Source organism: Lissotriton vulgaris, chromosome 10, assembly GCF_964263255.1.
Source record: "Lissotriton vulgaris chromosome 10, aLisVul1.2, whole genome shotgun sequence".
NCBI lineage: Eukaryota > Metazoa > Chordata > Amphibia > Caudata > Salamandridae > Lissotriton > Lissotriton vulgaris.
The window spans coordinates 484,901,920-484,921,666 of record NC_141698.1 but is presented as its reverse complement, the minus strand read 5'-3'; the positions used below and the strand labels follow the sequence as shown (position 1 = coordinate 484,921,666).

At 44.1% G+C, this 19,747-nt stretch overlaps 1 protein-coding gene across 2 annotated transcripts in view; it reads left to right on the top strand.

Moving 5' to 3' along the window:
- Positions 1–19,747, top strand: part of PDIA2 (protein disulfide isomerase family A member 2) — an 885,792-nt gene that overhangs the window by 520,389 nt on the left and 345,656 nt on the right. For both annotated transcript variants that reach the window (XM_086941341.1, XM_086941339.1), the window contains exon 6: positions 16,857–16,982. In XM_086941341.1, coding sequence (XP_086797467.1) covers positions 16,857–16,982 — 126 coding nt within the window. The remainder of the gene's footprint in view (positions 1–16,856; positions 16,983–19,747) is intronic.

Genomic DNA, 19,747 nt, shown 5'->3' with positions numbered 1-19,747 from the left:
GCATCAATGACTGACTGTCACGGTTAGCGGCAGACAAAAAACCCAAGTAAGAATAACAGTAACAACGCCACTAACCTGAGGTATCTAGCCAGTGGGGACCACAGCTTGAAGCTAATCTTCCCTATACCCTATAGCACTGACCCTCCCTGTGTGACTTCACACACGAGGGACAGGTAGCCCACTGGGCAGGGGGAAGGATGGTTGATCGGGGAGGTAGTAGTAAAGACACCCCTCGCGGTCTGGTCTAGGGATTCGGATGTCTTCAATGTCAAAACGACTCTGGGAGCACAATAACAATCTATTAGAATAAGGGTATACAATATGTCTTGCTTATCATACATCTGAATAAAGCGGATACGTACTGAAAGCCTTATCTTTGATAGCTGGAAGTCTGTGGAAGTTTTCCGTAGCAGGAACAAATGTCTCTGGAGGCTGGTACACCACAGCCTGATTCAACAGTCGTAAGGCAATCAATGTCTAGCACAATGTAGTTATAATCACTACTGGTGGCAAGGCTCACAACAGAGTTTGTATCAATTTGTTTATCAGGGTCAATGATCCGACGGGTACTTGGGAGTACTGAACAAAAAGGTAGCACGGCCGTGCTCAAAGATAATGGTCCTACCTCGAACTCAAGGGAAAACAAAACAAATATCCACGGCGTCCTCCAGCGGGAAAGAAAGCGTCCGCCCAACAGCTCCTCGCGGCGTCCTCCAGCGGGAAAGAAAGCGTCCGCCCAACAGCTCCTCGCGGCGTCCTCAAGCGGGAAAGAAAGAGTCCGCCCAACAGCTCCTCGCGGCGTCCTCCAACGGGAAAGAAAGCGTCCGCCCAACAGCTCCTCGGAAATACAGAATTAGCTTAGCTCCAACTCGATCTAAAACCGGAAGGATTGACAAGCACCTGGTAATGGGAAGGGAGTGTTTTTATAGCCGCCCAGAGGGCGTGTTCCGTTTTGCCAGGCCCCAGATCTTTCTGGGAGATGTGGTGCTGCAGCTGTATCGCCCTATTCTACCTCTACAGCTATGGGTAATCGCTACTGAACCCCCTCTCGAGGAACGCCGACCCGGCGGTCGACCAGGCTTCCCCGGATGCTTCAGATGAAACTGCAGGGCAGTGGAGATTCTGCTCTGGTTCCCATGTTCTCTCCTCTGCCCCAAAACCCTACCAACTAACCAGGTACTGCACTCTACCTCGGTGGATCCGAGAATCCAATAATTCGTCTACCTCATATTCTTCCAACCCCTCCACCAACACCGGGGAAGGATGAACAGGTAATCTAGTGTCCACAGGACAAGGCAGGAGTAGGGAGACATGAAAAACAGGATGAATCCGCCAGTTATGGGGAATAGACAGTTTTAGTGCCACAGGGTTGGTGACCTCCTCGACACTATAGGGACCAATATATCTTGGTTTTAGTTTGTTAATACCCCGGAGATGAATGTTTTTTGTGGAAAGCCATACCTTGTCCCCCACCTGGTAGACCAGTTCAGGAGTACGTTTCTTGTCGGCGTTGCGTTTCTGTGAGGCTTGAGCATCCGCCAAGTGATGCTTCGCATCTATTCGAACAGCCTGAAGATGCGCATGATGTTCTTGAATGCTGGGCAGATTGGATGACAATGGCCAATCGAAGGGGAGGATGTTCGGGTGATACCCAAGAAGGCAAAAGAAAGGGGAACAACCCAAGGTGGAGTGGTCGGTGTTATTATACGTGAATTCTGCTAACCACAAGAGGGTGACCCAATCCGTTGAGTTTTGCAGGGTGAAGCAACGCAAATATTGCTCTATAGTGTGGTTGAGCCTCTCCATTTTGCCATCCGTCTGCGGGTGGTAGCTTGTAGAGAGCCTGACATCGATAGCTAATGACTCACAAAGGGATTTCCAAAAACGAGATGTGAATTGAGCTCCCCTGTCTGTAATGAAGACCCTCGGAATGCCATGGGCTCTGATAAGATGCTGCAATATAACCATGGCCAGTTCAGCGGATGTGGGTAGGCCCTCCAAAGGCACAAAATGACCCATTTTGGTCAAGTGATCGATAAGCACCAGTATTGTAGTTTTTCCTTGACATAATGGCATCTCCACTATGAAGTCCATGGAGACCGTATGCCACGGTGTAGGGGGTACAGGAATAGGGCGTAGCAGACCCGTAGGTCTGGTATGTTTGGCTTTGCTCTGGGTGCACACCGAACAGTTTCTTACGTATTTCTTGACATCATTCCTTAAGGTAGGCCACCAGAAAGATCGTTCGATGGTAGCTATTGTTTTGTACACCCCCCAATGTCCACCTAACACAGAATCATGTGCCCAATTGAGCACCTGCATTTGCAACCCAGGGTCAGGCACGTACAAGGCATGTCGATAGTACAGGAGTTTGTCTGTTTGTGACCGCCATTGGGACTCTTCCTGAAGCCATGACTGGGCATCAACATCCGTTAATGCCACTCTGATGTCCTCGATGAAATCAGTGGAGGTGAGCAAGGCTATGGTGCTTTCGGGAAAGGATCTTTCAGGCAGGATATACGATGGTTCCACGGGAACTTCTGACTGGGTATCTTGGGTGTCTTGATTCCTGGAAAGGGCATCGGCCTTTCCATTTAGAGGGCCGGGACGGTACTTAATGACAAAATCGTAGTCTGAGAAAAAGAGAGTCCATCTCAATTGTCGGGGTGTGAGAGCCTTTGCTGTTTTCAGGAATAACAAGTTCCTATGGTCTGTGAAGATTTCGATGCTATGACGAGCTCCTAGCAGGTAGTGTCGCCATTCCTCACAACCCCTTTTATGGCAAGCAGCTCTTTGTCGGTGATGGAATAATTGATTTCGCTAGGACTGAGTTTCTTAGAGTAGAAAGCCACCGGGTGGATTTGCCCTGTAGCAGGGTGGCGTTGTGAGAGCACCCCCCCCCAAGGCGAACTGTGAGGCATCGGTTTCCAGAATGAACGGAAGTTGAGCATCCGGATGCCGCAGTATGGGGGCTTGGGTGAATCTTTCTTTGAGGATCCGAAAAGACTGTTCAGCTTCCTCACCCCATTCAAAAGGAACGTTTTTCCTTAACAGAGTGGATATGGGGTGGATGATCTTGGAGAAGTCCTTGATAAAGCGTCTATAATAGTTCGCAAAGCCGAGGAAGCTCTGCACTGATTTGATGTCTTGTGGGGTTTTCCAATTCGTGATAGCCTCGACCTTCTCACTTTCCATCTGAAAGTCTTTTGCGTTTATCACGTACCCCAGAAAGGAGACTTCGGTTGCATGAAATAGGCACTTTTCCAATTTGGCGAACAGATTGTGCTGTTGCAGACGACTTAGAACTGCCTTGACATGCTGTTCGTGTTCGGGGAGAGTACTTGAATAAACAAGGATGTCGTCGATGTACACCATACATATGGTATCCAGTAGGCCTCTGAGCACTTTGTCCATAAAAAATTGGAATGCCGCAGGGGCGTTGCATAGTCCAAAGGGCATGACGTTGTACTCGAATAAGCCAAATTTAGTTCGGAAAGCCGTCTTCCACTCGTTGCCCTTCTTGACCCGAACCAGATGATAGGCCCCTCGGAGATCCAATTTGGTGAAGTAGCGAGCTCCCTTTATCTGGTCCATCAGAACTGGAATCAATGGAAGGGGGTATCTATTCTTGACCATGATATTATTCAATGCCCTGTAGTCGATGCACGGTCTCAGTTCTGCACAGTCCTTCTTCAGGATAAAAAACAGGGGCGAAGAAGCAGGTGACGTGGAATGGCTAATGAATCCTGTAGCTAGATTCTCCTCAATGTAATTCTGTAAATATGCGTTCTCATGTTCTGTCAAGGCATACACACGACTACAAGGAATAGCCGCACCTGGGAGTAGTTCAATGCAGCAGTCGTAAACCCTATGCGGGGGTAAACTGGTAGCCTTCTGTTTATCAAACAGGGAACGGAATTCCTTGTAGGTGTCTGGTAGGCCGGAAACACTGCATATGTGTTTTTCTGAACAAGCCCCAGCCATGTGGCGAATACTAGGACGAGCTTCATTTCCAGTTGGCAAGGGAGAAGGGCTGTGACAATGTTCCACACAATAGGAGGAGGTTAATTCTACTGTGCGTGCGGACCAACTCACCACAGGATCGTGTAGCGTTAGCCATGGCATGCCTAAAATAAGGTGAAACTGCGGTGCAGCGATTAAGTCGAACTGGATATGTTCAGTGTGTTTTCCATGCTGCATTCGCAAAGGGATAGTGTGTTTTATAACAGGCCCAGAGGATAAGGCGGACCCATCCACGGCCTTCACGTGTTCTGGTTTCTCTTTTTTCTCCCAAGCTATCCCAAGGGAGGTTGCGTAGTCGATGTCCATGTAATTACCTGTGGCTCCTGAGTCTAACAGAGCATCCATTTGCGTGACCTGGTCCCCCGTTGTCCACAGGGACACCGGTAGGTTCATGTGAGCCACAGCGGGCATCATAGTGTTTGCAAGGAGTGAGGGGATCGTAGTTTGTCGCATGTCCATCCCAGAGATCTCAACCTGGCATGGACGTTCTAGTTTTCCGACGTCTCTATTGTTCCCATAACGGCCGGTTTTCGTGGCGCTGGATTCCTCTCTGATTGTTGGGCTCTCGCCCTACACTCCCTGATGAAGTGCCCTCCTTTGCCACAGTATAAACATAGTTTCATTTTACGGCCTCGCTCGCGTTCCTCAGAAGACAGGGGACCTCGGATACCCCCGATCTGCATGGGCTCGGTACCATCCGTACTTTTGGCACTGTCTTCCTGCGGGAGTTTGGGTTTGGGGTACCATCCACGTCCATCACCCCTGCTCCGATCTCCTCTTCTCTCCAACAGCCTATGATCCAATTGTACCGAGAGGTCGATGAGTTCCTCACAAGTCGCAGGCAGTTGAACCACCTGTGATAAGACGTCCTTCAATTCACTTCTTAGGCCTTGATAGAACAGAGAGGTTCTTTTTTCTTGTGGCCAATCGGTTTCGGCTAAGAGCCGGTTAAAGGACGTGATGTACGATAATAGATCCTGTGACCCCTGGCGTAGCGTCAGGAGCTCCTTATCCAATGATAACATATGGGTCTTTCTGTCAAACAGTTTCCGTAAGGCTGAGCAGAATTCAGGGAACTGGTGCAAAACTGGGTCATTCTTTTCCATTAAAGGGATAGTCCAGCTTGCAGCATTTCCGCCCATGTATGACATCATAAAAGCAGTCTTGGCCGCGTCGTCCTGGAACACAGAAGGTTTACACAAAAAGTGGAGGCGGCACTGGTTCAGGAATGTTTCAAACTTCTTGGTATCCCCATAGAACCTCTCAGGGGGAGCCAGAGGAATACCAGTGTTCTGAATTATGTGCACCGTCGGGGAGTGGTCCGTGGAGGACGAAGGTATGGCGGTAGGAGAAAAGAACCCACCCCGACTGCCATAGGGGTTGCAGGCTGTGATATGGTTTGTGCTGGAGGGGGAAGTGTGGCTTCCCTAATATAAGACCCTGCCCCTGGAGTCTTTCGTGACATGCCAGCTACTTCTCTACGCATGGTGTTCATGTCTTTTCTGAGTTCTTGGTTCTCCACTCGGGACGCATGCACTTCCTGCTGCAGTAAGCTAAACCCTTCAAGCAACGAGGCCAAAGTCGCACTCGTATCCATGGTCCAGGCTAGTCTTCTTCCTTGGGCTTGTCAATCTGTCACGGGCAGACAAAGAACCCAAGTAAGAATAACAGTAACAACGCCACTAACCTGAGGCATCTAGCCAGCGGGGACCACAGCTTGAAGCTAATCTTCCCTATACCCTATAGCACTGACCCTCCCTGTGTGACTTCACACACGAGGGACAGGTAGCCCTCTGGGCAGGGGGAAGGATGGTTGATCGGGGAGGTAGTAGTGAAGACACCCCTTGCGGTCTGGTCTAGGGATTCGGATGTCTTCAATGTCAAAACGACTCTGGAAGCACAATAACAATCTATTAGAATAAGGATATACAATATGTCTTGCTTATCATACATCTGAATATAGCGGATACGTACTGAAAGCCTTATCTTTGATAGCTGGAAGTCTGTGGAAGTTTTCCGTAGCAGGAACGAATGTCTCTGGAGGCTGGTACACCACAGCCTGATTCAACAGTCGTAAGGCAATCAATGTCTAGCACAATGTAGTTATAATCACTACTGGCGGCAAGGCTCACAACAGAGTTTGTATCAATTTGTTTATCAGGGTCAATGATCCTACGGGTACTTGGGAGTACTGAACAGAAAGTTAGCACGGCCGTGCTCAAAGATAATGGTCCTACCTCGAACTCGAGGGAAAACAAAACAAAGATCCGCGGCGTCCTCCAGCTAAGCATGGGCGGAAAATCCGTTTCGCTCGCGGATTTTGCGGATTTTCGGTAAATTCGCAATCCGCGAGATTCGCGAATTTCCTGCAAAATCCGCAAATCCGCGAGCAGCGGATTTTATGGCTTGCTCGCACTGTTCGCGTGAGTTCGCGGCTTCCCAGCTCAACCTCGCGCCCCGCGAATAAGCGCTAAATTGCAGAAATACGATCTTAGCAAAACTGAAACTACTTACCAGGTTCAAAAGTTCAAGCTCATCATTAGTAGCAATTTCCTGTAGTGCTTCCTGAGGGGCCCCTCCAGAGTTCAGTTGCCTACTTGCAACTATTATGTGACCCTGCTCTGACCCTCAGAATAGTTACACAAAGGTCCTGAATTACAGCTAAGGCAGACAAGCAGGAGCCAGGCTGGAAGTTCAAATCCAGTGACACATTAATCAGCCCCTAATTCATTATTGTCAGTTGGGGCAGGGCATGTGTTGTAACTAATTTTGCAACAATGAAAGCACTTAGCAAGTGCAAAAGATCACTAATCAGGAAGCACTAAGGAAGCAGGTGCCAGATAAAAAAATATTCTGTGACACATTAATCAGCCCCAAATTAATTCAGGTCACTTGAGGCAGGGAAGGTGTGCTTTGCTTTGCCGAAAATAATGTACACTGGACAACCAGAGGGTGCGGTGATGAAACAGAGGGTGGCATGGGTGGGCCAGAGGGTGGCATGAGTAGTCAGAGAGTGGCAGTGGTGACAGAGAGTGGCAGTGATGAAGAAGAGTGTCCCAAACAGGCTGGACACGTAGAAACAACAAGTTCGCAAAACTTGCGACCCGACAGGTAAGTTCGCGTTTGCGAAATTGTACAAAACCCTCGCGAACAGGCAGAAACCCGCGCGAACACAAAAAATTCGCGGATTTTGCGGAATGCGAGTTCGCAAATCCGCAAAATTCGCGAACGCGAGATTCGCAAAATTCGCCCATGCTTACCTCCAGCGGGAAACGAAGCGTCCGCCCAACAGCTCCTCGCGGTGTCCTCCAGCGGGAAAGAAAGCGTCCGCCCAACAGCTCCTCTCGGCGTCCTCCAGCAGGAAAGAAAGCGTCCATCCAACAGCTCCTCGGAAATACAGAATTAGCTTAGCTCCAACTCGATCTAAAACCGAAAGGATTGACAAGCACCTGGTAATGGGAAGGGAGTGTTTTTATAGCCGCCCAGAGGGCGTGTTCTGTTTTGCCAGGCCCCAGAGCTTTCTGGGAGAGGTAGTGCTGCAGCTGTATCGCCCTATTCTACCTCTACAGCTATGGGTAATCGCTACACTGACTCACTCTTTGTATGTGTTTTGAAGACAGCATATGTGCCGGACTGTATGGGTGGATGAGTGTGTATATGTGTGTGTTAGTGAGTGAATGACTGTCTCACTAGTGTCTTAATGAGAAACTACATATGTTTTAATCTAGTATATGTGAGTATTGATGTATATAAGTGAGTATATGTGAGAGTGAGAGATTGTAAGAGTTCCTGTTTAAATAAGTATGTGTTTCTATAAGTGATTATTTAAGAGAGTAAGTATGTGTAAGTTTCCTTAGAAGTAAGGTGGTAGTGTGTGTATAGCTGTATATGCAAATAAATGGATGATCAATAGTTTATTTGCATGTGTGATTATGTGTGTGAGTAACTTTATGATGACTGTCGGTGTGTAACAGGATGTATAGGTGTTTCACTACATATGATGAGTGAATATATGTATGAGTGACTATATAGAACTGTTGGTGAATGAGTGGATGTGTATATAGATGGTGGTATTACTGAATTGGTTGGTGAAACTGGTATGGGTATCTCTATTTTTTTGAAAATTGTAGTTTCTATTTTTGAATATGTGTTTCAAGGGTTACATTACACTGAAAGGAGGTCTGTCACTCTGTCACAAGGATGGTGTCATCAGTGATGTCATGAGTGATGTCACTGACCATGTCATGAGTGATGTAATATGTGACATCATCAGCAGTGCATTGCAGGCGCGCAAGTTATAGTGAGTCCAACTAACTATAACGTGGGAATTTCAATGGTTTTATGTCAGTAAAATTTCCAGCTAACTATAACTGGTATGAAACCTATGGTTTTTTCAGTGAATTTCAACGGTTTTTTAAATGCTAATTCCTAACTATAACGTGTGTGAAACCTATGGTTTTTTCAGTGAATTTCAGAGGCGACCCTAAAACTGCCATTGTAGTGGGGTATGAAATTGTACTGAAAGCTGATTAATTTCGCCGGTGGATCAGAGATGTGAATTCATTAGTAATTCCCCTTTACAAGAGTAACACGGAAATAGTAAATTCCTCCAATTCCACCAGCAGAATAATACATTCTCCCATCCCCTAATGTTATGCGTGGAGAGTGGTAAGAGGTATGGCATGTGTTTTGTGTCTTGCTAACCATAATTGGTGATTTTCAGTGGTTTGATGAGTTTTAGAAGAAATATAAATCACAATTTAACTATGTTTTGTTCAGTGGATTTATTGTTTTTATTTATTTACTTAACTCGCTTTTTAACTATGTTTTGTTCAGTGAATTTCATTTTTTTATCATTTACCTAACTTTCAATCCCCACTGTGCACCGCATTTGACCCTACTTTTAACCCAGTCCTTTGCTGCCCACCCCATGCCTTTTACTGTGCTGGAGGAAAGGACCATGTGCTCAACCCGCTGTGGCAGCCCAGCACCCCACCATGGGCAGCCTGCTATGTACCCACTCTGTGCTGTGCACAGCCTTAACCAAGCCATGTTGCCAATGACCTAATACTCTGGGCAGCAGGGTTGTTTGCAGTGCTTGACTGGCATTGAACCCGATCTTATTTGCTAGCCACCAACAATTGTTCACATTAATTAAGCAGTGCTAACGTTATTGGTGAATGAAACTCTAATTCCCTGCACCCATTTATGTTTCCTCCGACAGATCCACTAATATCCCGACATTGCTTACAGTAAGATGAGTTCCCTAAACGTCTTCCAAATGTTGTGTGGACTTATCAAACTGTGCCAAATTATTAACAGATGAAAACTTCTTGTGCCAACCCTACATTGAAACTCTGCTGATGCACCTGTATAAAATTGGGACATCCAAGTGTGGGCTGCACAGGCTAAGGGGCTGACTCAGTTTAATTTCCAACCGCTGCATTCCGATGGGCACAAAGGAGCATGTCAGCCAGTCGGAGGCCAGACTGTAATCTCTGGCCTTTCTGCCATTGGGATTATGATACTCTGTCTCTGGCAGGCTTTCCATGATAGGCTTTCCTTTGTGGCCTCTGGTTGGTGGCCGAGGGGCCACCTATAGTATCCTTGTTAATCCCTGCACCCAGGCCCGGACTGGCCGTTGAGGGCACTGGGCAATTCCCCGGTGGGCCGCATGGTTGGGGGCCGGTTTTGGGCCCCTGGGGCCGTTTTTGTTACAGGGCCGTTATGCTGCAAAAACAGCCCTGTAACAAAAACGACCGAAAACCGGCCCTGTCACAGAGCGCGGTCGCACCTCTCCCCCCTCCCCTCTCCTCCTGGAGGGGGCAGGGGGGCCGGCCGAGCACTTTGCCAGGGCTGGTTCTGGTTCCCAGTCCGGCCCTGCCTGCACCCCATTGGCAGGTACCTTGAGATGCCTGCCACAGGGTGCAGGGATTAACACCACCTCCCACTTCCCCCATGGGAGCATATACTATGGCAGGTTTACTGCCGTAATACATGCTCCCATAGGGAAATGTCGGAATGTGAATGAGCACTGTTAGGTCTCATCCTAATCAAGTGGTTGAGACAGGAGGTCGGTTGTTTGTGTGTCCGAGACAGGGTCTGGGGGACGCAAGCCGACCTGGCATCATAATAGGCCCCTAAGTGTCTGCCAAATGCTGTGCAGAGCCTTCAGATAGTACCACAAATATTAGTAAATCAAAAATGTTTCGATCCCCTCTTTAACATTTTACCTGCACTGAGTGTAACTTGCTAACTGTCTGCCATATTTGCACATTTATTAAAGGGTGCAAAAGTTATAAACGATTATAATTCCTCACTTTGATGGATTTAATGAGTATACAAAACAGTGATGGATGAAATGATTGAATGAATCTCAGCCACTGAAATTCACTCAGGGCTACATCCCAATCCATCGTTATTTGCAAACCATGAAACCTCAGTTTGGGCCCAGCTATATGTAAATCAGTCTTGCCACTGATCCAATAGCAACAATCTAGCCCGAACTGCTAAGCCAGGTCCTCCCTGAACTGGATCACAAGCAACCCAGGAATGGTTTTGCCCTAGTTATGGGAAAAAATGGTGGCAGAGCTATTAGTAAGTTAAATATATTTTTTCCCCTCCACCTTTAACTTTGTCCTTCCAGTGTATCTTCACAAAACCTAACATAGCTGCACTGGGTATTGCTAAATACTTGCCACATTGACAGAGACTGATCAAACAGCCTAAAAGGTAATACAAAATGAAAATTTTTCTGACCCTCCTTTAAGTATGTCCAACTATTAATAAAATGGCACAAAACCTGACCTACTAACAGAAAACAAATCCGTCTCTGCTTCTGCCAAATTTGGTGAAGATTCATCACACAATGCTCACCATTAATATTGTCTCGAAAATATTGTTTCACACTAATATCTTAACCGCTTCACTGCGGCGGACATTCTGCTGCGGTGCGGAAAAAAATTACACATGCACAGTTTGGCTGGCGGGCGGCTGTCATCCTCACACCCCCAACGTGACGTCGGACGGCTGATGGCTGTCCGACGCATCAAAAAGGTCAACACAAACAATTGAGGTGACAGGAATAGCATATTACAGGTAAGTGTATATTTTGTAAGTGTTTAATATCATTTTTAAAACATAGCTGTATATAATATTGATGTCTTTTGGAAAGTTGTATTATTTTGTGTGTTTTAAGTAATTGATATGTTCATTTTAGTTGTTTGTACATTCTTGTTTTTTTATTCTGGTTATTTTAAAATGCTGTTTATGAGCATATTTTTATTCTTTTATAATTATTGGTTATTTTTTGGCTTTTTAAATATGGATTTTGATGTTCGTTTGCAATTTATTTTCAATTAGTTACATTTTCTTAAAATTGATAATAATGTGAATTATGTAACTGTTACATTTTTAATGCTATTAATAATGTTTATGTATATTTTCAAAAGATTAAATTATTAGTTCTGTAAATGATTTAATTAATGAAGTTCCTAATGGTGTTTTATTTTAATCAGCTAATTATATAAATAATGTAATTGATTACATTAATTTATATTTTAATTTGTGTTTTAAAAAAAACGTTTACTATAAAAACATTTTTAGTGTAATTTATTTCTTTTAGTATCATTTCACTTGTTTGTATGTTGTTGGCATTTTAAGAGAGTTGGGTGATATGTGCTTTTACAATATGAATAATGTTTAAATTGGTTTTTATTTAATAATTACTTTTTGTATTAATATTTAGTCATTTTAGTTGTGCATAGAAATTGTTTTCTAATGGGAAATTTACTTTTTAAATAGTGTTTTGATTTGTTATGCTAATTTGGAAGTTTGTGAGTTTTTTACAATATATTTTAAATGATTGTTATATATTTTCTTCAACACTTTCTTTACTGTTGCTTAGTTTTGAGTTGGAATAGTAAATCGCACCCCTTCCAAAGTCCAATACTTTCACCAATGTTTCCTAGGTTGTAGTGGGAATAGCTTAGGTTGGTGTCGGAATAGTAAATGTGACTCCTAAAGTCCAGCGCTTTTCCCACTGTTGGTTTGTTTGTGGATGGAATACAAAGTCTGACCCATCCAAAGATCAATACTTTCACCAATGTTGCTTAACACCATCAGTGCTGCAGCAATTCCCCCTCGTTGCTACTTCTGATTTATTCCCAGCACACGACCAGTGTACTGCAGTGACGAGCTGAGCTCGTCATGAGCATCGAAGGGGTTAAGTTGGGAATTGTAAATCTTACCCCCTCAGATCCAGGGCTTTCCCTACTGTTGCTTAGGTTGGAGGGAGAATAGTAAATTTGAACCCTCCAAAGTCCAGTGCCTTCCCAACTGCTCTGGTTGCAGTATGAATAAAAACCTGACCTCATCAATGTTCAGACCCATTGCCCAAAGTCCAACACTTTCTCAACTGTTTCTTAGGTTGAATCAGAATTGTAACTCTGACCCCTTCAAACTCCCAACACTTTCTTTACCCTGTTGTAGCTTAGGTTTAAGAGAAAATAGAATATGAAATACATATGAATTACAATACCTTTCATACTGGCTTGTAAGTTGAAGTGGGAAGTAGTAAATGTAATCTTCAAATTTTTTAAAAAAACGTTTTTGTTGAATTTGGAATGTTAACTTTGTTTTACTTATGTGTTTAGTTTAAGTGTAATTTAAATGAAGTTTAATTGCTTTTTTGTTTTTCTTAATCGGATGTAGCATTTAAAATGTTTTTTCCTTTTAGTTAGAGATATATCTTTTTGTAGTAAATGTTGCAGTTTTATCATATTTGGATTTTTGAGTGTTGTTTTAAAAAATATATATATTATTTTGCTTTTTTGCATTTTATTTTATAGTAACTTTTGAGTAACATTTATTTTTATGTGGTTTAAAAATGTAATTTTAATTATTTAATAAATATAATGTTGAATTTTAGTTGTCTTCAATGTTGTTATTCTAAATATGCATTATGTAATTTGAGGGTCAGACTAACATTAGGTGTTGGCATTGCGGCACTTTGTTATGCAGCCATGGTGCAAATGCTAGTAGATATTTATAAAGCGATTGCCCCTTGCGTGGCTTTGTCAAAAAATGGTGGAGCATCGGTGTTCCCATATATTAAAACATGGATTTCATATAATCTCGGATTTACAAAGGTTTGAAAATCATGCATAGCATGACATTGTTTTGCCTCCCAGAGGATGGCTTAATTAGAAGAAAAAGCTTTTTTTCTCCCTGTTAGTTACTCTTTCTGTGTGTGCTGCATTCTGGAACACACATAGTAAGAGAAAAATGACTCAAGAGGTTGTTTGTGCGGGAAGGTATTTCCCTTCCTGCACTCAAACAATTCTCCTTTTAATGCAGGCATCATTGCACCGTGGTGCCTTTGCTGACATTATGCAGCTTCAAGTGCGCCAGAGCTATGAGAGAGCAGAAGTGCACTATATCTTAGAATTGTATTTAGTTGTATATTATTTCTTATATATCTGTTTTAGTTATAATTATTTTGATAATTATATTTTTAGAAAATGTATTACCTTTATTTTTATATTTTGTACACTTATTAGCGAATTAACACTTTTTCCCCTCCCCTTTATGCAGCTCCACAAATTTGAAGATACTAATAATAATTTGAAGGTACTAAGTGGCTGGTTATGATGGCAGATGGACTTCAGTCCGTCCGCCATCATATCAGGGATTGGGACCACCCGACATGCTGTCGGCGGTCCCATTGTAGTCATTCAATGCGACCGCCACCATGACGGTTGCAATGCCTATATTTTTTATTGAATAGAAACACAATTGATGGACGGAATGCAGAACAAATCATACCATTCAGCCCCAGTCAAGTGATCTGGGTTAAATCCATCATTCTTTTGCTCAACATGCCACCCCAGTTTAGACCCGACCATATGCATATCAGTCTTGACGCTGAGCCTCATAGGAACAGTCCAGCCTGAACTGCCAAGCCAGGTCCTCCCTGGACCGGAAACAAGCATCCTAGGAACGGTTTCAGGGTTTCACCTCTCATCAGCCAGGATGCTTTTTTCCATTCCAGGGAGGACCTGGCCTGGCAGTTCGGTCTGGACTGTTTTCGTTGGGCACAGAGTCAAGACTGATTTGCATATGGCTGGGTTCAAACTGGAATGGCATGGTGATCAAAAAAATTATGGATTTCAGGCCAGATCTTTTTACTGGGGTGAATGTATGGCATTGTTCTGCATTCTGTCCATCAATTTTTCTTTTTGCATTTGTCACCCTGAGTGGGACGGGTATGCCCAGACATGGGTCCTGTGTTCTCCATGCAACGGGAGTCAAGCTATCCTGGCTGATGAGGGGTGAAACCGTGAAACCGGTACTAGAAGGCTTTTTTCTTTTCCAGGGAGGACCTGGCCTGGCAGTTTGGTCTGGACTGTTCCCATTGAGCACAGGATCAAGACTGATTTGCATATGGCTGGGTTCAAACTGGAATGGCATGGTGAGCAAAAAATTATGGATTTTGGCCCAGATTGTTGTACTGGGGTCAATGTAGGACATTGTTCTGCTTTCTGTCCATCAAATGGTCTTTTTGCTTTTTTTATATTTTACATTGCAGTAGGTGCTGCTGGCTGCAGCACCGTCAGCAATGTAAAAGTGGGACATGTCACACATCCCTGCACTATGTGGCAGGAACCATGTGGTGCTTGCCACATGGTACAGAGATATGTAGGGGTTCAGCATAGGTGCCTCACAACATCCACAATCAAGGACCAGGGTGGAATTGGGGCCCGTTAATGGCCCCCATTGTCTCTTTTCAGGTTGACTTCTCATGGCGGGTAACCTGCCATGAAATGGCTGCTGGAAAGGGAGATCATAATCTCTACGGCGGTGCCTGGTAGGCACCACCAGCATTGTAGGGACTACAAGCCCTTCCGCCACCCCGGCAGGCTCAAGAAGCCCAGGTGTCAGTCGGTCTTTACGACCACCACACATCCACTCGCCATCATAATATGGCGGGGTAATGTTGGTTAGGATGGTGGGGAGACCGCCACCGACAGCCTGTCAGTGGCGGTCTCCCTGTCAATGTAATAAGCCCCTAAGTGTCTGCCAAATTTCAAGGTTATTCATCAAACTGTGCAAAAGTTATAGGAAAATTAACATACAGCTTTTCAACTGACATGATGAACAAAAGTATTAACCCTTTATAGTCCAACCAGCACCTTTTTTAAATGTAACAATCTTTAAAACTACTGAGCCGAATAACACGAATATAAAAAAATAGGCCTGGGCGTAGTTTGCAGACTTTTGCTATGCAGAACTCCGCGAAATTACAATAAAACTACTTGAAGTTCCATGAGTGGCGGAGTGCTGTGCGAATTGCAGTTTGTGCTGGTATTCCTGCAGCTCTGGTAGAAATTCTACCTGAGCAGCAGCTCTCGCTCACAAACTTACTGTTTGCGGTTGCTAACTTACCGTTCACGATCGAGAGCGAGGAAAAACCTATGCTGCACATCGCAAAGCAGAGTTGTCTGCACTCTGTGAACTCTGTGGAATGTAGAAAACTCTGCAAACTCCATGAACGGAGCGAAGTTCACTACCCGGCCCTAATAAAAAAGCATACTTTAAGTTAATTTCGGATGGTATGCCAAGTTTGGTGTAAATATATTGAGGCATTTTTCCTCTAGCTTTCAGCAAAATGTCCAATGGGAGCTAAGATAGGAAATGATACATTTACCCCGTTAACTTTTTTTCCCATTAATGAATTTTCACAAAACTTGTACCACCCATTTAGCCCACTAGGTTGTAGGCTATTAACTGTTTTATCTGACAAATTTCCCCATGTAAGAAACTATTTTGCTGCTGGATATATTAGCGATCTGTTCAACAATTTGCCAATTTACTTGACAGATGTTGTGGCCTTTATCCCTGGAGTGTGTAACAACTTTGGAAAATTCTCATTCTAGGTATAAATGTTACTTTTATGTAAACTGGTTTTTATTTTGCGTTCATTTTTGCCAATGTAAACTTATTCCATGGGCATTTGAAGAGGCATACACAATTGGTTGTTTAACATTTATATCTGCATTTGACTTTATATTGTTGGTCCTTGTGCGCATGAGTGATAGTATTTCCCATGATGAAAGCATGACAGTGACATCAATTGTTGCACGGTACAGTCCTTTAGCTTTGTTGTAATGGGCACTGGATCTCTGTTTCTTTTTTTACCCTAAGATTTCCTTGAATTTGTTTGTCCTTTGGGAGGCAAACAAAGGTTTAGCAGGGAAAATATTGTTGAAGTCAGATTCTTGTTCACCAATGACTAGTGTTTTAATATTAATACAGTTCTCAGAGGAGATACCTTGGTATCAAAATGGACTAGAGCAAGCTTTTAAATTTGAAAATTAAATAACTAGATACTGTACAATAAATTATAGAACTAGTACAAAACTATCCTGAAAATATTAGAAAGATTCATCACTACATTTGAATATGAACGTTTGGTTTTCACTGACTACTCAATCTGACATTATAGCTGTGCATCAGTTCGCAGTCTAGGGAGTTCATTCTACGTATTAAATTAAGGCATTAGCTTGAAGCCTTTTTGGATAGCAAGCATACATTAAAAATGTAGTTTAACCAATCATTAATTTGATGAATGGAGTGCTTTCAACATGATGTTTGTGTTCTCCTCTATGGTTGTGCATTGGCACATTTCCTCCAGTGACATATGAAATTAATTCTAGCTCCTCTAGATGCCAACATTTTCCTGTGCTGAGATTTTCTCTCTACTTAATATAAGCTTCTTGGAGATATGATTTCTGTATTGGTGACAAGTATATTCTTCTATTTTTCACATACAGAACTCTGACAAGATATTTGGTGCTAAAATTGTGAATCATTTGCTGTTGTTTATTAACAAGACTGTGGAGGCGCACCAGTATGTGCTGGAGGAGTTCCAAGGCGCTGCCCATCAGTTCAAAGGGAAGGTAAGATAACCACCTAGGGAAGGAATACTATGATTTTTAACACACCCAAGGGGTCTGTGTTCTGCTATTAAAATCTCCTGAGAGAGTACTGAATAGCAGCTCACCTAAGTACTGTAAAGTCTGCATAATTATTGTTAGGCTCTCATTAGAGACAGCTTTAGCTATCTGCCAAAGTAAAAGTTAAAAAAATTTGAAAGCGTGTGGATGGTTCCATCCTTGCAATCACTCATCAAGGTGTTCTTGCACTCAAGCTGTTGGTAGTATATGATTGAGTATCTGAATGAGGAGTGTGAGTATTGTTAGAGATGTATGACTGCTAGTTTGAGAGGTGTGAGAGTGCAGTCAGTATTGTGAGAATGATCTGTGTGAGGGTTCTGAGAATGCTATGCAGACTACAACCTTACTGACCCCGTCAGTTAAATGTAGTCTGTCTCCCTTTACATTCATACTAATGCATCTTCACCATGCTTTCAGAGTCGCTAGTTCCTTATATTATTAATTTTTATTGACTTAGACGGCTTCAGAGATCAACAATTTGAAGTAAATACATGTACCATGTATTTTATATAAAATTTCAATTCTAAACAAATCAGCCACATCCCTGCTCAGGACGGTTCCCGGCCGTCATGAGTCACAGTAGGCGTGTGCTCATGAAGGCCTGGAGCTGTCCGAACGTTGCCGCTCCTCCCACGTGCGGTTAATTCCCCGCCTGTGCTGGAGAATTATTCAGTGGGCAGAGTTCGGACGGCTCCCGGCCGTCATGAGCACACCCCTACTGTGACTCATGATGGGTGGGAGCCGTCCTGGGTACCCGAGTGCCGAGCCCAGCTCTGCCCCTCGTACCACGGCGGAATTTGCCGCGCGGCAAAGGGGTTAAGTAAAAAATCCTTTAAAAATATAGGTAAAAAGATTTCATGAATTTATACATATAAAAAACATACAAATTTGTTTAGGCGGAGATTTCAATAAGACATTCAGGTTGTTGGTAGTAGAAAGATTATACCTCAAATATATGGGTTTTAAGAAACGATTCCTGGCCTCTACCAACACTTCATTAGAACAAGAACGGCATTTGCTGATACCTTATTTAACCCATTTTACTGTATATGTTCTTAGAGGCAAAGCTTCCACTCAAAGTCGAAAGTACAACTTCCGGTCAAAAGGTCTGGATATGATGTCCCAATACTGCTTCAAGCTTGGCCATGGTTTAACAGCTAAAAAATCCCCTGTTAGCGTTGAACTATCACTTTTTCTATGTTTGTTATGGTACACCAGTTCCCAGTATCTTTTCTTTATAGTCTCTTTAAATGGAAATTGGGAGGTCGTTGGGTTTTCCCACATGCCAATAATTAGTAGGGAAGCTCTTACCTCTCGTAACCAACTGATCTTGTGGAAGCAATTTGCCTTAATTATGTCCCAAAGACCTGCAGCATATGTTGAGAGTTCTGGTACACATTAGATACTATCCCAGTACAGGATGGGGCATAGCCTGGCAAGATCAGCCAATGCTTTCCTACCTAGGTCTTGTAACATTGATAGTACCGGGGTACTTTGGGGGAGAGTGGTGATGTTTTGAAGAAACCTATTTTCAGCGATGTTTTACTGGGACAAATTCTCAAACCCCAGAGTTCAGCCCCATATAACACCGAGCTCACTACTTCCATATTATAAATTTGAAGTACCGGGCTGACTGGCTTGGTCAGGGAGGCATTACACTTAGGGGCCGATTAGGATGGAGGATTTTCCGCCTCCTCCGGGCCGGCGGAAGCCACCTCCGGCCCGGAGGAGGCGGAAAATCCTCTGCGGAGTCACCAAAGACCCACCGCCAAATTAGGATGGCTGGTGGGTCTGGAATTCCGTCCGCCGCTTTTCCGCCGCGGTCGGCTTCCGACCGCGGCGGAAAAGCTATAACATGGCAGGCGGTGTCTATGAGACACCGTCCGCCATATTATGATGTTTGTGTAAAACTGCTTTTCCACGGCGGCTTTTCCGCCATGGAAAAGCATACGGACATTCACTTTGGGGGCCCGTTGCGGGCCCCCTGGGTGAATGGGGGGTGGGGGGTGCACATGGGGGGTACCTATGGTACCCCCCTGCATTTGCGTGCACAAAGCGGCAGGCACCGTGCGGTCCCTGCCGCTTTGTGCATGTAAATGTAACACATGCTTTTTTAACATTGCGGCGGGTGCAGCTTGAAGCTGCACCCGCCGCAATGTTAAATATAGAGGATGTGACCGCCACCCTGGCGGTCACATCCTAATCAGGACGGAGGGAACGCCGCAGCCCCTGCGGACGTTCCCTCCTCCTCAAGGGTGGCGGACGGACGCAAGTCCGTCCGCCATCCTAATCGGCCCCTTAGTGTGTAGGACACCTGATAGCTGTTGATGTTTCAGAGTCGCAGTATCAATCTGGCAATCCCTACTCATGTCTTTTTGCAGGATAACCCCAGGTAGGTAAATGCACTAACTTGCCAGTGACCGCCTGTCCAAGACTATGCCTCCTTTAATTGTTCAATGTTGGTTGAAGGTCATAAACTTGGTTTTTGCTAAATTAATTTCCAAGCCCCATAGAGTGCAAACCTTTTCAAAGAGAAGTAAAGCTCACTGTAGACCACTAGGGGTTTTAGAAATAATTAGCATGTCATCAGCAAACATTAAAATGTAGATTGTGGTGCTTGCAAGAACTGGAGCATCAGTGGTGACAGTTGTTAAAAATGTAGCCATCCCATTAATAAAAAGATAAAATAGTGTAGGGGCCAAGACACA